Source organism: Corticium candelabrum, chromosome 1 (assembly GCF_963422355.1).
Source record: "Corticium candelabrum chromosome 1, ooCorCand1.1, whole genome shotgun sequence".
Lineage (NCBI taxonomy): Eukaryota > Metazoa > Porifera > Homoscleromorpha > Homosclerophorida > Plakinidae > Corticium > Corticium candelabrum.
In genome coordinates this window covers 11804485-11832114 of record NC_085085.1, presented here as the reverse complement: position 1 = coordinate 11832114, position 27630 = coordinate 11804485, and the positions used below count along the sequence as shown (strand labels likewise).

General features: G+C 42.2%; 2 protein-coding genes across 2 annotated transcripts; one reads left to right on the top strand and one right to left on the bottom strand.

Moving 5' to 3' along the window:
- Positions 1–861: 861 nt before the first annotated feature.
- LOC134198380 (hemicentin-1-like) lies at positions 862–13865 on the bottom strand. The gene is made up of 20 exons (XM_062667761.1): positions 13606–13865; positions 10884–11648; positions 8994–9236; positions 8661–8927; positions 7517–7783; positions 7188–7448; positions 6858–7124; positions 6248–6520; positions 5918–6187; positions 5585–5860; positions 5130–5504; positions 4903–5073; positions 4666–4839; positions 3397–3567; positions 3158–3328; positions 2798–2968; positions 2508–2684; positions 2254–2424; positions 1248–1418; positions 862–1182 (listed from the first exon to the last, which is right to left on the bottom strand). The coding sequence occupies exons 1-20, from the start codon at positions 13805–13807 to the stop codon at positions 992–994; spliced, it is 5034 nt and encodes a 1677-aa protein (XP_062523745.1). The 5' UTR covers positions 13808–13865; the 3' UTR covers positions 862–991.
- Positions 13866–15633: 1768 nt separating this feature from the next.
- On the top strand, positions 15634–26592 carry LOC134186750 (hemicentin-1-like). Its single transcript, XM_062654800.1, has 23 exons — positions 15634–15948; positions 16159–16911; positions 16984–17205; positions 19515–19781; positions 19876–20142; positions 20357–20623; positions 20677–20955; positions 21020–21301; positions 21366–21626; positions 21689–21958; positions 22021–22176; positions 22248–22415; positions 22480–22656; positions 23176–23346; positions 23486–23659; positions 23723–23893; positions 24526–24702; positions 24767–25123; positions 25176–25346; positions 25655–25825; positions 25893–26051; positions 26144–26264; positions 26329–26592. The coding sequence occupies exons 1-23, from the start codon at positions 15723–15725 to the stop codon at positions 26399–26401; spliced, it is 5340 nt and encodes a 1779-aa protein (XP_062510784.1). The 5' UTR covers positions 15634–15722; the 3' UTR covers positions 26402–26592.
- Positions 26593–27630: the final 1038 nt, after the last annotated feature.

Below are 27630 nucleotides of genomic sequence, written 5' to 3'. Positions count from 1 at the left end.
CTTTTTCTTACCTGGGTACTGATTCAATTTTGTTATGAGATATGTAGCTAAAATGAGTTTGAAGTTTCTGTTTGTGACACGGGTAATAGTCGGTCATTACACTTTTTGTGATTCCTTTGCCATTTCTCTTGTTTCCGAAATCAGGGTTTTTTGAGAATCCTGTTGGCACGTGGTATACAGGTGTCAGGAGTACGCAGATGGGATGGGGTGCGTGTGCGTACACACCAAAAGTAACTAAATGTAGCAATGACTGTAGTCTGAAATCGTTCAAAATGAACAAGTGTCGTCCAATTGTTGCAATTGGGTCGTGTCTACTCCATTCGTATTTTTTGTGATCGACATCTAATACATTAATTTTCATCTTTTCTTTTGTCTATCTATATACACTGGACTGCACGCCAGAAGTTATTGTGCTAACCTAGTGCCTCATGTATCCCTCTGAATAGCTAAATAACTTAATTAATTCCATGAAACATGACTACTAAAAGTGCATGACGTTTGTTTGGGAGTAGACTTCGGTAAACGTTTGTAACAGTTCTATTCAAATGTAATGTCACTTGAAGTGGAATCATGTCAACAGACATGTTTAAGGGCATGCATCTCAACAAATTTGCAAAACACGAAGTCTGAAAATAGAGGCAGTATTTTGCTTTTACCATTACTTTAACGCATTAATTATTAAAAATTAGATTTATTTTGTAGCTTTCAAATACTGATGGATTTAGAAGTTTGGCTGGGTCCTAAAGCTAATTGTACATTTGTTAAGTTCATCAAGTAATCTCTCTACGTTAATTAATTAACAGAACATAGTAATATTACTGGTGTGTGATATCAAGCTAGATAGGTAAGACACCATAAACATCTCACTTTACCATGAACATCTATTGAAGAAGTCACCAGTCAATAAAACAATTTTAGAGCACTGACAACTGCTACACAAAACTACCAATGTCTGCCTCATATCAATTCAACGAAATAATATAGTTCAACATTATGAACGACAACGAGTCGATCCACATCTCTGATCTTGGAAGTTTGTCCCAGGACATTCCTTCCCACCAAAGTCAGGCGCTGGGTTGTTGCACTGTCTTGTTCGACGCTGAACTGATGAAGACTGTCCAGGATTAACACAAGTACGCGGACAGAAAGACCATGACATCCAGCTTCCCCAATTACCATGTACTGTCAGCCAAACAAAAATAAGCACTGACAGTTTACCAACACAACAACAGAATAGAGGTCAATACCAGGGCAGCGGTTGGTGTTACAATATTTGCTCTCTGTTTGAATTCCAGGACATGGATTCCCTCCATGCAATGGACTTGGGTTGTCACATGCTCTTACACGGATATGAGTGCCACCTCCACAACTTACAGAGCAAGCTTGCCAACCAGACCAAAGAGACCACTGACCATCCACTAACACACACAACTAATAAACCTTTGTGCATACCTTGACACATATCAAAGTACCGAAACATGCTTGTCTTATAGCTAGCATTGCAGTCGAAAATGATTCTACGGACTGCATGATTGGCATAACATTCACATTTTTTAAAACTGCTGACACACAACCTTGCCTAAGCTGCACACTTTGCTTTGCCTTGCATGAGCATAGATAACAAACATCTGACTATAACATCTATTAAATGACAAAGCACTAAAGTTCCAGCAAATGTATAGTCTTTTATTAACCTAGTTGTCAGCATTATGCACTCTAGTATCGTGTAGCCAGCCCCTCCCCTTTTTATATATTTGCCTGCCTACTGAAAATAGAAAAGGGGAGGGGTTGGCTACGTGGACTTTAGGCACTGTCCTTCTATTAGAGATTGTTCTCCTGTCAGACAGGGCAACCACGCACTTTGCGGATCTTTGGACTGGTGCTGACTATGTACCCGGAGCACTAACTATGGTGTAGCTCTGGGACTGGACACCAAGGCTCATGAGTATCCATCTGCTGCTTGATCATATTTTTTGCCAAGTCAGAGATCTTGTCTAATCCCAGTCAAAATAGCAGGAAATCAATCGTTCATACCCCTGAGTTGACAAATGCAATTGTGTGTGAGTTACGTATGTGCCCAAGAAATCTAAACCTGTGCTAAACCGTTGTCCATGAACCTATAATTTTTCCACTCACCAAATGCAAATTGTTCACAACTGAGTTACAGAAGTTACACATAAACACGCACGCATGCACACACACACACACACACACACACACACACACACACACACACACACACACACAAATCACCTGGGCAGGCATTCGTTCGACACGATTCTTTTTCTAGGTAATTCCCCCAACAGTACTGTCCATTGTTTGATGGTCTTGGATCATCACAACGTCGAAATCGTACCCTTTCTCCCCCACCACATGTTCTAGAGCACACAGTAAAGCTGCTCCAGTCACTCCACTTGCCATCCACTAAAATTACGACACACACACAAACACACACACACACAATAGAGGCTTACTCAAGTTAACTAAGTAGAAACTATAAAACTTACCAGGGCATAGAAGACCTCCACAAGGACGATGCTGGTAGGAAAACCCTGGACATGTTTTACCATCATGCAATGGCTTTGGATCGTTGCATCTTCGACGGCGAGTTTGGATACCTCCATTGCAAGTATCATCCGTGCAACGTGGACTCCACAATTGCCATGATTCCCAGTTTCCATCAACTACAACAGTCAGCACACAGAGTCAAGTGTGTGTGTGTGTGTGTGTGTGTGTGTGTGTGTGTGTGTGTGTGCGTGTGTGTGTGTGTGTGTGTGTAAATGCATGTTATTGATACCTGGACAAGGCTGAGAGTTACAACCTTCTTCCTCAGACCTATGTCCTGAACAAAACCTTCCCCCATAGTCAGGGGCTGGATTGGTACACCACCGAAAACGAGAACGCAAGCCACCACCACATGAGTGTGAGCACAGGAACCATTCAGACCAGTTAGTCCATCCACCATCAACTAACCAAAAAAGTTCAAGATTTAGTCTCATGACCGGAAAGGATCCATGGAACAAAAAACACAAAGCAGATGAACACGATTATACATAGTACATCAAAACTTTAAAGTACTTCAAATTATGAAACAGAGAGTACAATATCAAACAAACAAACAAACAAACAAACAAAATATATATCAAAAACACTCTACCTGGACAACGATCACTGTTGCATACTTCAGAATCAGTGTGGAATCCTGGACAGTCTAAACCACCATTTTTAGGTGCTGGATTGTTGCAATGTCTGACACGAGAACGACTACCACTAAGACAAGTTTTAGAACAAAATGACCATTGTTGCCATGGACTCCATTCTCCATCAACTAAAATTAATCAAAATTTTGATTTACAAACATCCAAAGAAATCTTTGTTAATATTAAACCAATATACCAGGACAGAGCTGAGTATTACAAAGTGCAGAATCTGATGAAAAACCAACACATTGGCTACCACCATAGTCTGGTACAGGATTGTCACAAAATCGATATCTTGTTTTGAATCCACGTCCGCATGACTTGCTGCAGCCTGTCCAAGCCTGCCACTCACTCCAGTCACCATCAACTAATAAAAAGCCTTATTTAGACCTTAAATATTATTATATCTTATTTAGCAACAATGTAACACAAGCTCGAAGCACATCATGTATAAGCACATCAAGTATTGTGTTGTTCAAATGTTTCACTTATTACATAAAGCGAGATCATATTTGAATATACATTTGCTTAGATATACTACATCGAGTGCTAAAATAGCAAAAGGCATACATATTGGCCTTAAAAGTAACACAAACTGCTCTGCCAATGAAAGCGGGTAGCTTCTGTCCCATAAACGTGGTAATGTGTAATATTCATGAACTGATCTGATCTCACCAGATCACTGCAATTCAATGCAGTCATGTCACAGAGTTGTTTTCATATAAATAAGAAAATGTTGTTTTGAGTGTTAGAAATAGTACTAAGAGTGCCATTCACAAGGTTTATAGTATGTATGTCCTTTGTCATCACTGTAAACAGAAAAAAAAAGATTTTATCCTGCTGTGTCATGTGTCAGAGTAGAGCTCACAACATACCAATGAACACCATTTTGCAGGAACTAGGCAGGCAAGCCACAAGAGTATGAAGACAATTAAGGTTAGGTTTGTAAGTCGTGTGTAAACAGATCCAGCAGTCCAGCTTTGGCATTTGCAACAAATAGAACAATTCTTAAGTTGCTATATTTGCCTTTCCCTACATTGTCAAATATTGTTAAACCCCAAGTAACGAATCATAATTGCATCTCTAACAAGTAGTTTTAGAACTTCAGCGTGATAACACGTTTCATACTTTCTAATATTTCCAAATTTGGCCATATTTAACAAACATAAGAGTTACATAACCTTTATTAACTTATAGACTAAAAAGGCAAAGATATTGGTTCCCATAAGGCAATTATGCGACACTACCACACAACATCCTGATCATTTCAGGAAAGTCCAAGAAAGAATTTACAATAGCTCATGTAGCACACTCCATTACTGCTTCATGGATCAAACAACATGGCGTGATTGCAGAAGGTCATCAACACTCCAGCACAATTTCACATACGGTAGTACCAAGTACACCAAGAATAGAGGAATACGACAAAGATATGTTCCTGAATAAATATGCAAATATCGCTCACTTGGACAGTTTTGGTCATTGCAAATCTCCTCATCTTTGTCAAATCCAGAGCACTGCTGCCCACCATTTAAAGGAGGTGGATTGTCACATTTTCTTTTCTTCACCCGAGTACCACCATGGCCACAAGATTTTGTGCATCTTGTCCATGAACTCCAGTCACTCCAGCCACCATCCACTGCAACACAGCAAAGTGCTAAGTTCACATAATGTTTTTTGTTCACTAATTATATAAACAAACCAGGACAAGCAGCGTCACTGCACAATTTGGTTTCTGAGGTTTCACCACGACAATGTTTTCCACCTAAACTTGGAGGTGGAGAGTTACAGTCTCTGAATAACCATTGCAAGCCACTTCCACAGCTCACACTGCATGACGTTCCCCTACTCCACTCACTCCAAACACCATCAACTAAACATAAGAGTAACTTCATACAGTCTAAGCTAGCACACAAGCCAATCTTTTACCAGCACATGGAAATTGTTCATTGCATGGCCGTGATTCTGTTTCTACATTTGAGGCACTGCTTGAACAGTTGGGTTGTCCTGATGATCGTTTTGATTTTGCGGTTACTGACCTTTTTAAAGGTCCATCAAAAGATCCTTCAGATGACCCGTCAAGCAATCCAGACCCACTAAGTGAACCTTCAGATGAACCCTCAAGTAATCCTTCAGATGACCCTTCAAGCGATCCACCAGAAGAATCTCCAGATAATTCTTCAACAGGTAAGCAATCATCTGACTCTTCTTGTGTACTTGCAGAAATGCGTCTTGATCGAGTCTGTACTCCACCTTTGCAATCTTTTGAGCAGTCTGACCAAGAATTCCAACTAAACATCTCATCTGAAAGCCCAAGGCAAAGTCCATAATCAGTAGTAAACATATATTTATACTTGTCAAAGTACAGAAAGTACTTAACTTACCATTTTCATCAACCATAGCAAGTAGTTCGAGGCTTCTTGTGGCCTTGCCAACAGCATTTTTAGCAATACATGTGTACTTGCCAGCCAATTCAGAGACAAATGGAGAAAATTTCACAGTATCCGTATCTGTATCGTTAGTACCAGCTGTGGTTTTTTTCCGCCAATAAACAGTTGGCAATGGAAATCCTGATGCAGCACATGGAAGAGAAAATGTGAATCCAATAGGAATATTCAAAGTCTTCACATTGTCAGGCCATGGAGGAACAAAAGGAGGAACTACAACGTATACATGCTATTTGATAAAACAGAAAATCAAAGAAACCAGTTTCTCACCATGCAAAATGACCTTCATCCATGCAGTTCCTGATCCAAGATAATTAGTTGCAAAACATTTATACAAACCACCATCAGACTCCACAACAGACTCAAACTTTAACTTTGCATTTGAAGAACCACTTAGAATCTGACCAGAGGTGTCGCTAAGGTCACTGTGTTTAGACCACTCTATTACTGGTTCAGGAAAAGCAGAAATAGGGCACTTAAGTTTAAAAGGTCTTCCTTGCACTGCAAACCTCTCAGTTAGTGGATGGTCAGTAGGTGCAGCTACAGCCATATTCAGACAGTAAACACTACATCCACAAATACAGCTTTGAACAAGTATACCTTCAACAACAAGTTCCACCTCCTGAGTCAGAATTCCATATTGATTTTGAGCAATGCATGTGTACATTCCTCGATCAGAGTAAACAGTACGTGGAATAACTAACGAGCCATTAGAAAGTTGACTGTATTTGCTTAATGTGCTTGTAAAGACATTGAAGCGTTTCCACGTAAAGTCTAGTTGAGGTGACCCAACAATGGGACAGTTAAGATAGGCTGCTGATCCATTAATTGCTACAACTTTCTCAAATCTGTTCGTAGCGTAAATTGGAGGACCTAACGGCAAATGACCACATCATCCATTTAATTAGACTAGACTTCTAAAGTATTTATTCTTGTTTTTCAAAATAGTTTGCTTCATTCTAACTGACTGTTTCACTGGACATAATAAAGTAAGTATGCCTAGCACATAACTAATAATTTACAAACAAATTAAGAAATATCTATAGAAATTAAATAATTAAAAATTATATTAGTGAATATATTAACAAACATTATAACTACTAATGATCTTATTTGCACTAAAATCAGCTAGATCTTTGCTCAACCAAATAAATATACCAACAACTCAAATATTTCAATGGTCATTTGCATGCAAATATAATCATGAAACCTTGTATGGCAACAGTCCAAATTTGAGAATCTGTACCAGCTGAGTTACGAGCTGTACATGTGTAGTTACCCCCATCACTTCTTTCAACGCTTTCTATCATCAGAGCACCAGATGACAGCTGTACGTATCGAGACAATGACAAGCTGCTTCCATTTCTCATCCATTGATAAATTGGTATCGGATACCCAGATGCATGACAGCGAAGAGTAACTGACTCACCAATGGCTGCAGTGATAAGCGTAGCCACAGGCAAAATGAGCGGCAATTCTAAAAACTCGATTTGAAGCAACAACATTGCAACTCACTTGCAACACACGTCCAGAAACTTACCTTGAAGCAAAACAGCAAAACTTTTAGAAAATGATCCGAGTGGAGACTGCACAGCGCATGAAAACAAAGCATTGTCCTCAAGTTGAGCATTTGTCACATTTAAGGTGCCTGTTGGTGAAACATCATAACGTGAGTCATCGGTGAGCAGTAGTACATCATCCTTCCACCAAGTGACCGTGCCATTCAAGCTTTGAGACTTGCACTCAAAGTAAAGAGAATCTCCAACTACTGCAGGAACCACAGAAATGTGGCCTGATCTCTCTAGTTGAAAAAGATAAATTCATTCACAAAAGAAAGAAAATTTAGAGACAGTCTGACTGGTAACTTGCCTTCAACAATCAACTCAACGGTTGCATTATCTGTACCAAACTTGTTGTGTGCTATACACATATACATGCCAGCATCTGATTTTCTGGACATACGGATGATTAAACTTCCATTGGCAAGAATTGACATCCAAGGGGTAATTCTTATTGGTGAACCATTCTTTAACCAGTTTACTACTGGCTGTGGATACCCACTGATATCACATTCAAGAAGCACATTGTCATCAACGACTGCTACAGCAAGACTGCGACTTTGAACATTAGGTTTCCCTATAACCACAAATGCAATATTTGGCAACTGAGACAGCTGCAGCCTGTGCAAACGACTACAATTGTTACATAGTAAGTAGCAAACAAAGGAAACATAGTAACTAATTAAGCGTGATTTTATACACTAACACACTAATTCAATGCACTACTTCAACACCCTACCAAAAGAGTTTAACACAAGGACAGGTTACAGACATGTAATAACTGACAGCTGTGCAGTTCAACAGCAAATTCATCGTACACATTAACCCGGCCAATTTCAAGATCCATGTTGGTCTGACAACGTAACTTACTTCAATTGATAAAAGTGAGCATCATATACACAACTAGATCACTCTTTGACTAAGACTGCAGACAGGTATGTGCAACAGTATGTTTGTCTGGCAGTGGACATACTTTTCTGAGATTGTTTCAGCAAATCACTCTCCCTCACGCCATGAAAGTAACCAACAACCCACTCATCATTGTTCATTTTTTCTTAGACAAACTGTTACATAAGTCAGTATATTGTTGGATTTTCACTGTACTGCAAAGTGTGTTGTGTGTGTGCATGCACATAAAAGAATGCAATGAACTCTTCTCCAACTCTCAAACAAATAATGTCGGTGATAGGCAGCAAAGATGTAATGTTAGATTGGCTAAAGATAAAGAAAAAGGCAGTAATATTGTTTGATCAATGGTAAAACCTAAGTTAGGGAAAACTAACCATAGAATGTACAAGCTGTGAGAAAAGGAAAACGATATATTTTATCTGTACTTTCGGTAAAGTCTAAATGCTTACTAACACATCTACTGATGTACAATATGCAATAACCTAAACCTAAAACACATAACTACATAATTTTAACAAGAAAATAAGCATGCAAACCATTCCAACCTTCTACATTAGCTTGAATCTTGACCTCTGTAGAGCCGAATGAATTATTGGCAACACAAGTGTACATCCCTGCAAGTGACCTGTTAGCAATAGGCAAAAAGAACAATTCCTTTCGTTGCACTTCCTTCGCTTCTTGTGAAACATCGTTTGGTGTGTGCCAGACATATGACGTCAATTTTATAGGGCTTGTAGTGTGGCAGTGAATGCGAAGAGGATCTCCTTCCTTAAAGACAACTTCATTGGACTGTTTTAGTCCTATGGGAGCACCTAAACAGATACAACCAACTTCCAGCTTCTTAATGCAACTGAATCCATTAATTGAGCACAACTTACTGAGTACTGCCGGATTTACAACTGCCGGTGATATGGGAGTAAACCCAGCTGGAACTACCAACTCCAAGAGAAAGGAAAAACCTGCCACTTCCAGCTTGCCGTTTGTGTGTATGATGCCTTTGCTTGAAGAGAGTTTAAATGTCTGCAAAAGTGTATTACTACGGCTGCTAACTCGCAAAGATGTTTGTTGCAATTTCTTTTGATAGTTTTCTTCCAACTGCAGAGCAATGAAGTATGAAACACCTGAACACCAATACAACAGTCAGATCTTGTTTATATCAACTTGAAAAGTGTACAAGCTTCTGTCACGTGACCAGAGCAACTGAGCAACAAAAACTAACAGACTAAAAACAACTGACTAGGTATACAATTAATTACCTGTACTATCAAATTGCCTAACATTCTCTTTGTTGATCTTAAAGCCTGCTGACTAAGTCGTGAATAACTCATAGATTTTTATGGGACACACGGATTGAAAAAACTCAACTGCTTTTCTCAAGTTTTCTAACCAAGGCAAGTCTCATGCCTAGTTATGCCACTAACATACAATCACACAAATTTCAAAAAGTCTGAGTCACAACAAACTCACAACAACACTTGTAACCCCTTACAACTTACACGAGCATGCAGACACGTGCAGACACAACCAAAGACACACAGACACACACAGACACAGACACACACATGCACACACACACACGCACACACACACACACACACACACACACACACACAGACACACACACATACACACACACACACACACACACACACACACACACACTCACGTGCACACACACACACACACACACACACACACACACACACACACACACACACACACACACACACACACAAGTAAGCAAGCAAGCAAGCAAGCAAACAAGCAAACATACTGTCATTGTTTGTTCAGCTACAAATGGCATTCGTACAACCACTGCCATTGTATACAAGCACGTACAACACAGTAAATAGTCAGTAGAAACTAAAAGAACATACCGCATAACCGGTTATTTCTGTGATTATGATATTTCTGCAAACGCACAAATAAGATTTGCAGATAGTTAGGCTTATCCTCGGAGTCCCAGGAAGTAACCGTTTGGACACATGTATACATGTGTACATGTGTGTACCAGTATTGTCTTCCTGGTTAAAACGCAGAAATTTAATTCGCAGCAATTAATACTTTTGTCTAAATTCTCAAAACACAGAAATTTAAGACCGCAGAAATAACCGGTTGTATGGTGGTCAACAAACATGCAATAGACAATAGACCTATTTTCTGTCAGAAAAGAAAAAGCATACATATTAATTAACTAAATAAAAGGAGCAAATCAACCCATTTGTCAGAGTTTTTGTACATACACAGATGTGTGCATCCACACATGCTGTCATTTTCCAAACTCCTAGCTGCATCAAATGCCTACTCTATAACGACTTATAAAGTCAGGCAGTAAGTTTACAACAAGCTTAATAAATCACTGCAACAGAATATATTGTGTTGTGCTCAACCAGATCAGTCTGGTTCTTAAGGTCTCTCTTAAGCACCGAAAGCAAACTCTGCCTCAGAGGTGCTTAGACCATCATTGCTGTCAAGACAGAAGACATGACTTTACGCAGGATCCGGCTAGATCCAAGAATTATTATTATGTCGTGCTCAACCAGATCAGTCTGGTTTGTAAGGTCTCTTGTAAGCACCGGAGCAAACCCTGCCTCAGAGGTGCTTAGACAATGGTCATTGCAACTGTACACATATTTCTAGCAATAACTTAGTGGAGTTATCATTTACTTTCTTTCCACCCACAACAAGTACTGTACAGTTCCCAATAAAACATAGAGTAACCTTAGTAAGCTTATTAGTAACAGTATAATTCCATACAAGACACTTACCTGTGACAGGAGCAATGTACAATTCTTGAAAATTACAGAGATCACCAATGTCCTCACAGAATCTGAATTTGAAAGATGTAGACGGCAATCCTGATACAGTAAGCATTGCTCTCGTTCTTGTTGTCACCATTATAGTGTAAAGCGCCGGACTGATCAAGTATGGGATAATCCAAACCAGCGCCATCCCTTGAGAAGACTTCATAGGAACAGTCAATTGCCTATTGTCTCTTAGAACGGAGGTAACATCACAGTCCCCAATTGCGACTATCTTCAAAAATTTATGAGAATCCACAATAAGAAATGAAATATTGGAGCTACCACGAGACAACGACTCCTGCAATATTCTATCCCCTTCAAAAGTTGTAACCAACCTAAGGAAATATCCAACAGTTGGTATGTTTTGTGACGTCAAAGAAAAGACCACGCCTCCAGCACGAGAGATGGCATCCAATTGAGACGTCTCACCTTCAGTCCACGTGGCGTTAGACGCCAATCTAATAACGGTTATAGCGTTGGTATTGTTTGCAATAGAATTAGCAAGATTGAGAGCACTGTCCATAGACGAATCAAATCTGTCCGTGACTATTGTCAGATGCCACAGAGTAGATTCTGACGAAACAAGGTAGGAGGCAATATCATCGAGGGCTGATCCCAAACTGTCAATACAAGGGAAAACATCATCTCTTGACCGTCGCAAAAATAGTAACACCGTCAGTAAGTTACGACGAAATTCTCCCACGTTGAACGTCCTTGCGGAATTGGCGCCTAAACAGACGATTTAAACGTTAATGCCGAGCGTAGCGAGGCTTCTAATCCGGGTCGCACAACAGAAATGGGCGTGGTCATATGGGTCTCCATCGAGCTTCTGGTGTGTGTGTGTGTGTGTGTGTGTGTGTGTGTGTGTGTGTGTGTGTGTGTGTGTGTGTGTGTGTGTGTGTGTGTGTGTGTGTGTGTGTGTGTGTGTGTGTGTGTGTGTGTGTGTGTGTGTGTGTGTGTGTGTGTGTGTGTGTGTACACACAAATCTCAAATTTCTCCTCCCACGACCACGTTTCATGCTAGGCCCTACCTTAAAAAATCGTTTCCGTGTCCGAATACAGATGAGTCTAAGAACGATTCGTTTAGGTGAGTAAACCGCGACGTAAATGCTTCATGAACTTCCTTCGCCCCATCCTTTTGTATTGTAGCTAGGGATTGTGTGTATGTGACAACTAAGAAACAGCTTCAGGAGTTGAATGCCACCTACAGTCAACTATTCACACGTCCCGTACTACAATCAATCCTTTACTAGTTGTAGGGTATCCGTAGGCGCCTCGCGTATGTGAGTAACACTTCCAACGGAGCTTTCAGACCGTCTACTGAAACGCCGATTCCTAGCTAGACAATACGTATTTGCTTCAACATGCAAACTTCCTATAGCTAGTAGTCTAGATTACGTTTAATTGCGATCGTGATCAAGACAATTGAAATGTACAGTCTAGGTATGAACTCAGTTTCGTTGTAACGACAGTGGTATGGTATTTACTGACATAGAAATTGATATCAGCAAACCTTGACTATCAACAGTGTTAGATGCAGCACAGTGTAGTAAAGGATTGATTCTACTGTAAGTATGGGACGTGTGAATAGTTGACTGTAGGTGGCATTCAACTCCTGACGGTGTTTCTTGGTTGTCAAGTACACACAGTCCCCAGCTACAATACAAAAGGATGGGGCGACGAAAGTTCAGGAAGCATTTTCTCCGCCGTTCGGTCGCCTAGACGAATCGTTCTTAGACTCATCTGTAGTCGGACACGGAAACGATTTTTAAGGTAGGGCCTAGCATGAAACGTGGTCGTGGGGAGGAGAAATTTGAGATTTGTGTATACACACACACGCACGCACGCACGCACGCACACACGCACACGCACACGCACACACACACACACACACCAAAAGCTCGATGGAGACCCATATAGAACCACGCCCATTTCTGTTGTGCGACCCGGACTAGAAGCCTCGCTACGCTCAGCAACTACACTGTGCTGCATCTAACACTGTATTCTAGGGATTGAGTGTACTTGGCAACCAAAAACACCTTTATTAGCTGAATGCCACCTACAGTCAACTATTCACACGTTCCATACTACAATCAATCCTTCACTACACTGTGCTGCATCTAACACTGTTGATAGTCAACGTTTGCTGATATCAATTTCTATGTCAGTAAATACCATACAACTGTCGTTACAACGGAACTGAGTGCATACTTAGACTGTAGATTTCAATTGTCTTGATCACGATCGCAAAACGACGAATACCTATACCAGGCCTCTAGACGTAATCTAGACTAGAAAGTTTGCATGTTTACTTCCATGACAGCTAGGGTTTCAACAAATATACGTATTGTATAGCTAGGACTCGGCGTTTCAGTAGACGGTCTGAAAACTCCGTTGGACGTGTTACGTTACTCACGAAGGCGAGGCGCCAACGGATACCCCTTGCTTGCCAGACCGCTCTTTACTATACTCGACCCAGTCTTTCTCCGCCCCCAATCTTCGAAGGCGGAGAGAGACTGGATCGAGTCTATAGCGGTCAGTATGTAGAATACAGTGTAGTGTAAGTGTCATACACGTGCATACATTCTAGAAAACACTAACAAAAAACGGCCTTCGTAGAATGATCTAGATGATCATCCTAGAGACAGTTTGGCAGACGAATAACTTTACAGTTACCTAAAACTAACCGTATTTGCTATACGTGCTCAACAGAACGCTCTTGGTAGACGATAGAGCTTCCCCGTACGCAGAATTGATAATCGAAGGAATTGCAGACAACGAAGCAACAGGTACATCAGTGTTGATGACGAAAGCGAGCGTTTTCCCTTCTCCGACCACTTGGGCGGTCGTCGTACACACAAGTAGACTTGCTGCAAGTAGGAGCAGCATTGTTGCACGTTTGCGTCGAGTGTTTTGTTTACACAATCGCTTGATTCTTGAGACGTTGTTAGAGATTACTGCCAAAACCACCGCAAAGTGACTAGTGGTCGAGCACAAGGGTGCAAGGGTGTCAGTAGGCGTGGTATGCCCGATAAGGTGCGGGTGCAAAGTGACCGATAGTCATACGCAAGGTGATAGACGTGTATGATCCTCTTGAAGTCGGGCTTTAATGAAGTGCTAGGTTAGGTGGACACTCTACACTTTGTACGAGCAATTAAATTTGTTCGTGTGTTTGCGTACGTTAATTAACACTGCAAGCACGCGCACACTAGACCCTTGCGTTTGCAATAATTGTTGCCTAAAAAGCTTGAAATATCGTACTAGGATACAAATTGATTTCGGGAACACATTTTCCAAAAATTACTTTAATGTCCGTATTTTCAACGCGAATTGTTTCCTCGTACTGATACAGACATAGTATATACAGGTATTGCAGCACGCCACAAACGACAAGAACAAAAGAAGAAGAAAAAAGAGCGTCAAGTCGAACACGACTTTTTACATCATTGTGTACTTCTGTACAGCATGGTGTCGTCTTACAAACACATTTGCTAGGAGACTTGCTGCAATGCTGGCGGAAATTTCAAAAGACGGTTGCTTCCTAAAGCGTCACTATGAACTAGGTGCCCATCAGGTGCCGCATCGTATGTTTCCTTCCTAGATCGTCTGCTATGCGTTTACGAAAATATCGATGCAAACCTGTCCGTTATCAAGCAGACACAAATATAGATTGAAAGCGGACTGCTCGCTGACTGCTTTTGTACGTCATACATTAATCACATAGTTCATTTTAATTAATTGACAAAACCCGTAAAATTGTAGCTACACTTGTTGCTGACTTACATTGGATCGCACTTACTAGGTTATACTAGTAAATAAAATTTATGTTCACAAATGTCAAAATAAGCACCTAAATTTCTCAAGCCTAAGGTGGGGACGTTCTGATGCACTGATTGCAACAAGTATAATGGATGCAACTACTGTGTTGAACAATTTCTTACTATACAGGTGTGTGTGTGTGTGTGTGTGTGTGTGTGTGTGTGTGTGTGTGTGTGTGTGTGTGTGTGTGTGTGTGTGTGTGTGTGTGTGTGTGTGTGTGTGTGTGTGTGTGTGTGTGTTCTTGGTGTTGTATCGGGAGTAGTACGTCAGATGCCTGCCTGAGTGGGAGTGCATTGTCGAGTGGGCGGATGAGTATTAAATCTAGAGAGTAGGTGTGAGTAGGTGGGAGTACTGTCGTTGCGTAGGTACACGTGTACCTACCTTCATGCAGGCGTGTGAGTGAAATGGTGGTGTGTGGACTGTGTGAACAAGTGCATAGGTGACTGGACAGTGTAATAAGTGTTTGTGCTGTGTGGGTGGATGAATGGGCATACTGTTGTGGCTATTGGAGTGTACAGTGCACTATTCATAAAAACTGTTGTCTAACCATAGGGTGCACCTGATCTAACAACAAGCGTGGGAGTTAGCAAAGATTGTGGAGGTACCACCTCATCGCATTGACGCAAGTGCACAAACACATTGCCCAGCTGTGCTTAGTCCATTAATCGTTGAAGGTTGGTGAATGATTCAGCATAGTACTAATAAACTGTAATGTTTGAATAATTGACATCCATTGCAGTGCTTAGATAGGGACGCTTGTAGCACTACGGAGATAGAGATTATTAATTAACAACACTTCTCATATCTAATTGACTTGATGAAACAATTAGTACCCTAGGTGTCTAGCCACAGCAGTTGCCTACCTCATTGTTTAGTTCTGTTCTTGTAAGCAAAGGCTTTCAGATTGATTGTCTAGGTTGTTATCTTGTATGTCAAGTAGGCTTGGTGAAACCCAATAGAAGTACTGTACGCTAGACTGATCGAGATGGTATCCAAGGTGCTGTACTTGAATGCACTCTGCTTGTTCACTCTCCGATTCGCAAGAACATCAACATCGAACCAACAGTACCGATCAGTTGGATTCATTGTTGACGTGGGATCAGGAATGTCTCGTCGTCTTGCTCAGCAACTAGAACAGGAGTTGAAGACAGCGCTCAAAGGAAATATGCGGAGTTTTTCAAGATACGCTCTAGCACTAGTTTCTCGTCGAGGTCAGATGGTTAGATAATTTCCTAGCCTAGTGCAGTGGCAAAACAGTAGGGAGTAATCACGCGCTCATTGTCCGTATGTATTTTGCACCTTGTAAGTAGGCACTTGTTGCGTTGGTCTTGTGGCACGTACATGTACATGCAGTACCACTGCCCTCATCGAACCATTTTACGTTCTTCATTCCTGGTCTCTAACATGAATTACGTTTCTAGGTGCGCATCAGTTTTTCACGACCACATCATCAGTAGAGCTCTCCGATAACCTTGATCTGCAAATCTACGCGAACACGAGGTTACTCTGTAGGGAAGCCGTTCCGTCTGCTGTCTTGGAAGTCGCAAACGCTGTCCGCGGTCATACTCCTGCTACACTGTTCGTCTTTACGGTTGGAGATCTAGAATGGAGCAGACGGGCTTCTTCCCAAGTCTTGACTCATCTGTCTGACGTAGGAGTGCAGTTGACAGTCATTGTACTAGACACACTCGAGCAGCCTGTAAGAGAAACCTACTGGTCGCACAACTTAAACCATTCCAACTTCAATTCTCTTCTGCACTTAACCAAGTCGGAAATACACATGCTCAGCAAATTGCTAGACACACTCACCTCCAAAGTTCAGTCTCATCTACTGCACACCAAAGATTTGCCAATGGGCAACAGTACAGTCGAACTCCGACTGAACAATCAATATGATTCGTTACTTCTGACGTCAGACGGTAGACTGGATTCAGTTGCAGTGCAAACGCAAGACGGAGAGACTCTTGCATTCCTTTCCGCCATTAACTTGAAATACGGTTATGCTGGATCAATATCTCAAGATTTGTCTCCTGGTCTTTACTTACTACATATCGTGACTAGTTCGAGTGCCATTGTGACTGTGAGAAGTGAACCTCAGATGCAGTCGCCAAGATTTTGTGAGGAGCTTGATGATGTCTGCTTCAAAACAACCACATCTTTTAGTCCTGTAAAAGGTTAACTGGTTTGATGCGTAGTCTGAAATGTAAAGTTAATAATGTATATTTGTTTCAAAACTGATGTTATAGGAACACTTTATTATGTGATCACAACATCAGACATAATTTTTGAGAGATATCAAGTCAGTCTTAACTGCAAGAACTGCATCTATGACATGGTAGCTACTATGCGTTCTCTACACACGGAAACACGTGTTCGAGTTCCAGTTTCACCATTTCATCTCGACATCATTGGATCGTCTTCCGTAGCTGAGCAAATTACTCGCTACAAGATCAGACCTGTGGACTTAGGTAAATGCTCTTAATCACGATACTGCATGCCATTTCACTGCGGATATCTATAGACCAGCATACTCTGCAGACCTACATTGACTATCTATGCAAAAGCCCGGGCAGTTGGACTAGTGACAACAGGAAAGACAGACAAACCTTAGAGCACGTATTGCAGACGACAGACGGACAGAAGGCAGTGTTTTAGATTAACAGGAGGGCAACAACCTTTCTATATATAGATAAGAGAGGTGTCGTGTGTGTGTGTGTGTGTGTGTGTGTGTGTGTGTGTGTGTGTGTGTGTGTGTGTGTGTGTGTGTGTGTGTGTGTGTGTGTGGTGTGTGTGTGTGTGTGTGTGTGTGTGTGTGTGTGTGTGTGTGTGTGTGTGTGTTCGTATGTAGGAGAGGATCTCCAAGACCACGAGTCTGATCTTCACCGAATTTGGCTCGCGCACACCAAATCCATACTGGTCGAAAGTGAGATTGTCGTCGTCTTCCGGACTTCTCCCGCGACGACGCGATTTCCTGCCGATCGAATTGGCCTCCACTAGCGCGCGAATATCTCTGAAACGGCGCATCAGATGTCCACCGAATTTAAACTGCCCGTTCCTGACCTCGGACGGTACCCGAGCAGCGTGTCGCTATTGCAGGCGACGTCGACAAAAGCAAGACATTTCTGCGTATATCCGGGTCTTTGAAAATTATGCCTCTGCGTTTGCCCGTGTACAGGCATCGAATATCGGCCCCGTTCAATCCGCCTGTTCCTCGCAACGGCAGCAATGTCTTCGAAGTGACGACACGAAGTGACTTCGACGTCACTGCGCCTCCTGCGAGCAAGAAGCGCATCAGAAATCTCAAAAACGACACCGAAAACGGGGTAACGTATTCTCAATATCTTAGAAACTATACAATGCATTGAGCCATGCACGGGCGAGTTCTTTCGGCGTCTACAGCAAAAGTGCGTCGTTGGGACCGTGCAAGACACCATCTCAATATATTGTGATCTGTGACGTACGTCTTTATGCCGATCGAGTCTGCCTCTACTCTCGTGTGAATTTCTCTGGAACTGCCCGGATCTCCACCGAATTTAGAGCGCCCGTTCCTGACATCAGGGGGGGGGTACGCACGAAGCGTATTGTTTATTGCCGGGACGTCGAAAAGGAAAGATATTTTTGCATATATTCGGGTCTTTAAATTTTAATTTGTCTTCAACGAGATATAAACTAACAATCAATAAGCAATCAGGGCAGGCAAAGAACGGGATATGTAACGGCATATATTCAAAACATAAATTTGCATACAACGTTAGATTAACTTTATGAGAATTCACTGTTACCAATTCTGTGAATGAGATACGTATATCGTATAAGATGAAACATTGGCGGTAATTTATTTTGGCGGTTTGCTAAGAAATTGACCCACAAAGCATATTGGCGGATTTTCTTTTGAAGGTCGGACATTGTTGTTTGATAACTGATTTGTCTTACCCTAAGTGGTCTTGATGCATGTGTTTGTGATTGACAGCTGTGTTCGTGGCTCACACTTCCCTAACTAACTGCATGGTCTCCAACTACTGCCTATATAGACACAACAGACGGCAAGCAAGGATTTCCTACTATCTTGCTGATCTACGTGCCTGATGACGTCAGTATATCCCGGAGGCCAAATTTATGGCGGATTTTATATTGGCGGTCGCTGAAACATCCACCAATCCGCAAAAATAAATTCCCCGCCAATATTTCATCTTATACGGTATTTCATGAATGCATACTACGATAAATTTATAATAATCCATTTTCTTTGTGTTCAACGAGATGTTAACTAACAATCAATAATGGCAGAACGGGATATCATTGAACACGGGATATATAACTCTGAAAGAAAATCTTCATGAGAATTCTTCAGAGATAAACTTCATAATAAATTAGAATGGGTGAATGAGATATGCAGTACTGTACTTCCTGAATGCATACAACAATAAATTTATTAATTAACAACTAATTATTTAATCTGCCCATGCGGAGAACGGACCACTGAGCTACTATAATATAAGTACAGACTGTGACTGTTAAAATATGCGAGAACATATCAAAATTGTCGACGCTCTAAGTGTTGCGAAACGGTACCATTCGATTCTATATCATGCATGCACATGCTGGAATGTAGCTCTTTCTCTTCATCCTACAGCGTCTCATTTTATGACAATCCAAGCTGTAGACGTTAGTATTGTCACGTCAAACTAAAAATAGCCACACATAATGACCGGAGTACACTTTAATGAAGACGGTGCACGCATCCGATTGTGATGGTTGGTTGTGTCTTATTCTTCAGAGGCTCCGAGGGCTCTTCTGCAGTCTTTCATCGTCACAGTAACAGCAGGACAAGAGTTGCAGCTTATTTGCGCGACGAGCAGCCCCGACAACCTCAATACATACAGCTGGCGTTTCCCCACTACGCTCGAATCTCAAGCAAACGATGAGAACAATGGACGAGTAGTTACCATTTCTAATGTAGCAGTTCAGCACGAAGGAGACTATCATTGCAAAGTTGAGAACTCAAAAGGATATGCAGAGCTCACCTTTAGCGTCAATGTTCAAGGTTAGTTGTCCCTTAGTCATTTAATCTCGTGTGTTGATCAAGTATACGTCGAACGAACGAAAAAGACTAAATTCTTGTAATTATATGTGTGTAGGAGTTCCAGTTGTTGCAGCATCTCCTGAGATTGTGTCTGTCAGTGTTGGCGAGGAAGTTAATCTACCTTGTCCGGCGTTTGGCCGTCCGTTAGTTATAAAATGGTTGAAGGAGGGAAACGAGTTGGGGAAGGGTTCACGCCACGAGGTGACAGACAATGGTACCTTGACTATTCTAAGGACAAAAACGTCGGACTCTGGAATCTATTTGTGTGTGGTGTCTAATCCATTTGGAAATACTACTAAAACAACACAACTTATTGCTAAGAGTAAGCAGTTTGCTTGATATTTGATGACCAATGGACTTACTCTGGAAAGAGCAATTCATGGGTTGTATTGTCTGTCTGTGTGTTTGTTAATTTGTCTGTATTAACGTACTAGGTCACTCTCATTTACATGTTACTCTGCTCGTTAGTACGCTTGCTTCTTCCCACAATTTCGTCTGCCCGTGACATTATAGAGATTTCTTTCCTGTTGATTTAGGTTTGGCAGCCGTGAGATCTGTAAAGGTTCGCGTAGGGAAACCCGCCTACTTCGATTGCCAGCCTTCTGATGGATTGACACAAGCTAATGACGTTACCTGGTGGAGCGGAGCTACGATGATTCCAGAGCAATCAGAAACGTTCTCTGTATTACAAAACGGAACTCTGATAATTAAAGCAGCCGACTACTTTCTTGGAGGATTGTACTCGTGTTCAGTGGGAGAAACGACGATCGGCTACAGCGCAGATTACCTTCTGAGCGTCTTGGGTAAAAATAGTGTTGCATTTGACAACACCGAACTGGAATCTTTTGCATTTTAGAGCCACCGACTATTCTTGATTACGGATTTAACGCAGTTACAGCGGCTGAAGGAGAGGAACTGCTCATTGCTTGTACTGCTACAGGATTTCCTCCTCCAAGTTACGGTTGGTCCATAAATTCCATGCCACTGTCAGAAATCGGTCGAGGACGAATCTCTGTGACCACGTCCGGTTCTCTCTTCTTTGAGACTGTCTCTAACAGTGACGAGGGCAACTACACATGCACTGCCACAAACGCGCTGGGATCCGACAGTCAATCATTCAGTGTCATTGTAGAAGGTTCTTCAACATTCTGTGCATGCAAGACTGTACGTAACATTCTAAGGTTGACACGTTTTGTCAGGTCCTCCGTATTTTGATGTCAAAGACGGTCCGACAAGAAAATCAGTGCGAGGAGTATTGGGATCTGCTCTCACTTTGGCCTGTCCCATTCGCGGTTACCCAGTTCCTGGCTTTGTCTGGTTTTTTGATCGCAGACGAATAGCGCGGTCCGAGCGCATTTCTCTTGACCTAAGTGGGTCTTTAGATATTAGAAAGCTAGAGGAGACAGACGAGGGATCTTACAGTTGCAAAGCCGTCAACACATATGGACAGAAAGAATTCAAATTCGAACTTGTAGTTGAAAGTAAGAGAACAAATCAATGAGTCAAGAGTGGCATTAACAAACTGAGTGTACTTCTACTTTACAGTCCCACCCAAAGCTTCCAATAAGCATCTGGAAGTGCGAGGCGTGGAAGGCCAGCCATTGACTCTCGAATGCAATGTGTTGGCGGTTCCGCTACCCGAGGTCAAGTGGTCAAAGGTTAAGAAGCAGGGCAAGAATCCTCTCTTAGCTACCAACGAAACTCTTCTTATAAGCTCGTTGCAAGTTGATGACGGTGGTGATTATAAGTGCAAGGCCAGCAACTATCTTGGATCGGTAACAGTAAACGTTCGTGTTGTCGTCGCAGGTTAGCGAAATAAAGTGTGTGCTCGCTTCTGCACATCATTTATCTTAATTCTTCTTTCTCAGTTCCTCCGCACATTGAACCCTTGCCACACAATATCGCAGACATAGCCATTCCTATTGGATCGACTCTGACAATTCCGTGTGTAGCTTCAGGCTTTCCTTTACCGGAAGTCGAGTGGAAGCTACGAAGCAAAACGGTAAAGTTCGAAGTCCTGGATGGGGAGATGAACGTAGTAGACTTTACGAAAGCGGACGTTGGAGATTATACGTGCGTTGCCAAGAATGAAGCTGGACGGTCGCGACGCCACCTTCAAATGACCATAGACGAGTCAGGTAACTTGTTCACAACTTCATTTTTTACTTATATAGCTGTCTGCCTGTATGCTGTGATACAGTGGAATTTGTCACGTGGAGTCAGTGGTCTGCCTGTACTCGAACATGCAGTGGAGGAGTCCAAGTTCGAAGAAAGCAGCAGGAATGCTTGTCACCCGACGACGCTTGTCCTGATCTGAAAGAGATACGGTCATGCAATGACCAAATCCTGTGTCCCGGTATAGCACTTGTCCTCCTAGAATTATTTCAATACTGTATGTGTGAACAATTGGAATTGTTGTGCATGTAGTTGATGGCCAATGGAGTGATTGGAGCTTGACTGGCTGTTCAGAGACTTGTGGCGGCGGCTTTCGTTGGAGATATAGAGAATGTAATAATCCACCTCCTAATGATGCAGGACGTTCGTGTGTGGGACAGAGCAGGAAATTGGAGATATGCAACACCGAATGCTGCCCAGGTGCCGCACTTTGCAATCTTCAGCATTTTTGATAAACATTTTACTGTCATCATATATACTATAGTGAACGGAGAATGGAGTGATTGGAGTTCCTGGTCGAGATGCAGTAAATCTTGTGGTCGTCCTTTCGGCACGCGTTTACGCACGAGAAAGTGTGACAATCCACCACCGGAGTGCGGCGGCCGTACCTGCAGCGGCCACAACGACGACAACCAGCCGTGTAACAGAATCGAATGTGCCGGTAAGAAACGACTTTACTCTCGCGCTAGGCAAAACCTTTGAACATATTGTCGATTATTAGTTAATGAAACACGCTTCATGAACATACCCATGTTTGCACGAACATAGACGCGCAGACTTGTTCACTGTAATTTCTACTTACCTTCGTCTTCAGACTCTGTGAGATTGTTACAAGCGGTTCCAGTGGGTGCTGCTTATACGGAAACTAGACATTATGCAAACTCAGAGTTTGAAAAATAGCCTGTTCCCGCTGTTTGCAATTCAAAAAAAAAAAAGAAAAAGACGTCGAAGAATGTTTTGAAAACTTCCTGGTGATTTTCGACAAGAATATAGCACCGCGATATCACTTGCTACTACAATTGCAGTGTGTACAATATGTCCACGAATTCGTAGTCTATATGCTAAAGTTTTTCCTGTTATTGTTATTGTATATTATTGCTAATTTAATAGGCAGTTGCAATGGGTTATTTCTCGAGTTCATTCTATTTACTATTAACACGCTTATGTCAATTGAATTTAGTTAATGGCGGTTGGAGTCCATGGAATCTGTGGTCACCGTGTACCCAAAGCTGCACCGGAGGATTTAAAACTAGGATACGAATTTGCAACAATCCAAGGCCTCATTATGGAGGAAAAAGTTGTTCTGGATTTGCACATCAGTCATCGGTCTGCAATGCACAAGCATGTCCAGGTATTTTAGAAGAAAGGAATTCAATTGGGATGTGACGCATAGGTGAAACAACCTGTGCCCCCAAATTTCCTGCCTCCGTGCAAATGAATACGACGTGAGTGTAGAATTAATTAATTAAGGTTGCTTTTTCTATCACTAGTGAACGGTGAGTGGTCGTATTGGCAAACGTGGAGTGCATGTTCGCGTTCGTGTCGTCCTGGAGGGCAACGAAACAGAAGGCGTTCTTGTTCGAACCCGACGCCTCAACACGGAGGACGAACCTGCTCCGGATTCGATGTCGATCGTCGCGATTGCAATAGCCAAAGTTGTCCCTGTCAGTACTCACAAATGTCTCGCTAATGTTCTCCAGAAGATCTAATTGGAGTTATTTCTGTAGTAAATGGAGGTTGGACTGCGTGGTCGACTTGGCAGCTTTGCTCTCATTCATGCGGTGGTGGCCAAACATTGAGAGTGAGGAGCTGTACAAATCCAAGACCTGATTTTGGAGGGCAACGATGTCCTGGAGAGAACAGTCAGAACACAGCGTGTAACAGAATTCCATGTCCAGGTACGCAAAATCTCAATTCTGACGTTATAGGATTTGGTGTTATAGCTAGTTTAGGCCCAGCTATAGCAACGGTTTAGACAAATCGAGAAAACCCTTATATGATGACGACGAGATTCAAAAATAGAATTATAAATTCTTTGTCAAACAACGGTCGTAAGTCTGGCAATGGTGCATGTGCCACCAACCGGGGTAACGTGGTCTTCAAGTTTGGGGGCTGATCAATCACACTGCAAAAGCCATGCCTGTCTTTTTTACTTTTTACTTCCACAGTAGACGAACGTTCGCCATTAGTGGGACAGTGTGATAGAGGAAGATTCATCTCACTGTTTGGTAATCTGAGGAAAACATGGAACTTTTGCTTGACATACCTAAAAAGATTAGGGTGTATTTTATCTGCCTTCCTCCTGATGCTACACCAGTGTGACACCTAGTCACCTCACTTAACTTTAACACCTGCTCCTTCATAGGTGGGTCCCGCTGATAACATATTCCAAATCTTGTGCGAGGTGCTGATTTGATTAAAACTCAAGGAGATGAAACTCCTTTGGTTAAAATAACCGAAATATCAATATTAAGAACTGAAGATCATTTTGGGTAGCGCTGTAATAGTCGTTACACATGTTTCTGTACAGTGGACGGTAAGTGGAGTACTTGGAGTCAGTGGACGCCTTTTTGCAGTCCAGACAAATGCCAAGGATCAAATCAGCAGAGGCGAAGAAAATGCGATTCACCGCCACCTGCCAATGACGGACGGACTTGTCCCGGACATGACACCGACACGAGACCTTGTGGTGGTCTCTTGTGTCCAGGTAAATCAATTAAGCGCATACAACACATTAATCTTTTAGCTAACAGTTTCTATCTGTTTTCTAGTAAACGGTGGTTGGGGAGAATGGAGTAGCTATACACAATGCACTAAGACTTGCGGTGGAGGTCAAAGAACGAGATACAGACGCTGCGATAATCCGAGGACTTTGAACAATGGTCTCTACTGCGTCGGATCTGACGTCGAGACAAGCAATTGTAACACACAATGCTGTGCTGTTCACGGCGGATGGTCGGAATGGACCTCTTGGACAAATTGCGACTTGTCCTGTAGAAGTTCTGATACTCAGCGAGGGTTGGAAAACAGACAACGATCGTGCTCGAATCCTAGTCCACAATGTGAAGGAATGCAATGTCCAGGCAGCAACATCGAACGACGTCAATGCTCCCCACCAAGATGCCCCAGTGAGTTGAGAATTGTTATTTCTCCTTTTTGTTCTTTGAGTGTTTTGTGTAGTCAATGGTGGCTGGAGTAGCTGGGCGTTTTGGTCGGCTTGTTCAGTAACTTGTAAGGGCGGCACACGTTTTCGAGATCGCCTCTGTACTAACCCAAGACCTCAGTTCGGAGGCACAAAGTGCCCGGGAAATAGCAGGCAAAACGAGAGATGCAATGAAGTTTGCTGTCCAGGTAACACTATATATCACTGAGAACGTCATACTTTAGTAGAAGCAAATTGTTGTATCGTTGCGCGCGTGTGTGGTTGTGTGTGTGTGTGTGTGTGTGTGTGTGTGTGTGTGTGTGTGTGTGTGTGTGTGTGTGTGTGTGTGTGTGTGTGTGTGTGTGTGTGTGTGTGTTGTGTTGTGTGTGTGTGTGTGTGTGTGTGTGTGTGTGTGTGTGTGTGTGTGTGTGTGTGTGTGTGTGTGTGTGTGTGTGTGTGTGTGTGCGTGCGTGTGTGTCACATCACAAGTACACTAGATTTTTGTCGTCGGTTATAGTTGCTGGCGTCTGGAGCGCTTGGAACGCCTGGTCTGCGTGCTCAGTGACATGCGCTCAAGGAATACGCAAAAGGCAAAGAGCATGCAACAATCCTGCACCGTCATGTAGCGGCAAATCGTGCGACGGATTTTCAGAATTGACGGAGTGGTGCAACGAAAGATGTTGTCCTAGTACGTTTACTACTCAGCCAGTTGCTATATACTTGTCACTAGTTAAACTCTCTTTTCAATTGCACAGTCGCAGGCGGTTGGGGAAGTTGGTCGTCGTGGTCATCTTGTCGAGCATCATGCGGTCGAAGCACCCGAATCAGAAATCGTTTGTGTAACAATCCAGCTCCGGTGTGTGGTGGGAGCTTTTGCGGTGGATCTACTCAAGACGTGTCGTCCTGCTGCAATGGTTCGTAGAAATACTATTAGTCTACCTAGTCCTGTCTACACATATGCAGGAGTCGGAAGGCAGGTTTAACCTCAATTCATTGATCTTTTTAGGAAACTGCTATGAACAAAGGGCTAGGTCTCAATCCTACACGTACTATGCACGGTCTGCCTACCAGAGTAGGTACAGCACATCCTGTGGACCTCTTGGTTGGCGTCGGTGCACAAGATCTAGGTAAGCAGAGATATATTACGTCTCGTCCAACCTCTTTTTAATTCATGTGGAATGGTAAACATAGGACCAGGTATCGCAGAAGCAGCCGACGTGGATACAGCACCGCTTACTTTAGTGCAATTACGTCTACTTGCTAGTAGTCACTTAGCTATGCGGCTGCTGATTTAGAAGCAGTGCATGGCACTGATGGAACAGAATGAGCAATGACTTCTTCCACAAACTCCAAGTATCATGCTGTGCTGTATTGCATACTTAAAGTATTTTGTTCTGAAATAATTAATGCTAGAAATGAAAACTAGTCTTTTTATTTCAGTTAGCAGTACCTTGTATTCAAGTTTGCCATTGCGTCTTCGTGCATGTGCTGAAGCTTAGAGACATGGAGGTCCCGTGCATCTGTTTTTATCTTTCGTCCGAATGGGATTCGAACAACTTCTGACAAATGGGATCCGAGCTGTATACCTCTATTGCGTTCTTCGATTGTTTCAACGGTGTCTTCGTCGACATATGTACATTGAATATAGCAGTTGCAGCGCCTCGCTGCTAGTAGAACGGGCATCGTTCGCCATTTGCATTGTTTATACGAGTGGTGATACGACAATTTGTAAACACAATGAGTAACTTCGAACAATTGTAAGGAGATGTTACAACAAGTTTAGAGTAGCTGCGTTGCTTTCTTGAATTTCTACCGCTCGGATCCCATTCTCACGAAACTTCTGACAAATGGGATCCCGGCTGTTCTCGCACGCGCAACGGTCTGCAAATATCACCAAAAATTGGAACAATGGTAAGAAGATGTCACAGCAAGCTTGGAGTCATTGCGTTGCTTTCTTCAATTTCTACGGCTCGGATCCCATTCTCACGAAACTTCTGAGGAAGGTCGTAGCTAGACAATGACTGTTAGTGCTCTTGGCCTCGCGATTGTTTATGCAAATTTTGCTCTAGAATTATTCAATTACATTTAGTAAACCTCTACATTTACCTCAAATATCGATGACAACTTTGTTCGAAACAATTGCTAATTGTTAAATGCTGTTATGCATCTCTACGTATACGTGTTTCTGAAGAATTTAGAAGTTCTGGGTAAACTAGAAAAGGGTTACGATAGCTATAATTTTTACAAGACTTGCTGAGATTGTTTTTTCGGAATAATTAATCAACAATGCACAGTACAAGTGCAACAGTACAGCAATTTACTATATCCCCTACCATATAGATATAGATAAATTGTCATTATTACATAAAATAATGCCGAAAATTTAGAAAGCAACGCAGCGACTTCAAACTTGCTGTGACATCTTACAATTGTTCCAATTTTGGGTCATATTTGCTGAACGTTGCGCGCACGAGTACAGCCGAAATTCCATTT

Coding starts and splice junctions, on each gene's coding strand:
- LOC134186750 (XM_062654800.1), top strand. CDS start 15,723: ATGGTATCCAAGGTGCTGTACTTGAATGCACTCTGCTTGTTCACTCTC. Junction 15,949..16,158: donor AGCACTAGTTTCTCGTCGAG/GTCAGATGGTTA, acceptor TTACGTTTCTAG/GTGCGCATCAGTTTTTCACG. Junction 24,703..24,766: donor TGGTGGTCTCTTGTGTCCAG/GTAAATCAATTA, acceptor TCTGTTTTCTAG/TAAACGGTGGTTGGGGAGAA.
- LOC134198380 (XM_062667761.1), bottom strand. CDS start 13,807: ATGCTGCTCCTACTTGCAGCAAGTCTACTTGTGTGTACGACGACCGCC. Junction 6,188..6,247: donor GGTGGAACTTGTTGTTGAAG/GTATACTTGTTC, acceptor ATATGGCTGTAG/CTGCACCTACTGACCATCCA. Junction 4,840..4,902: donor CAGTGACGCTGCTTGTCCTG/GTTTGTTTATAT, acceptor GCTGTGTTGCAG/TGGATGGTGGCTGGAGTGAC.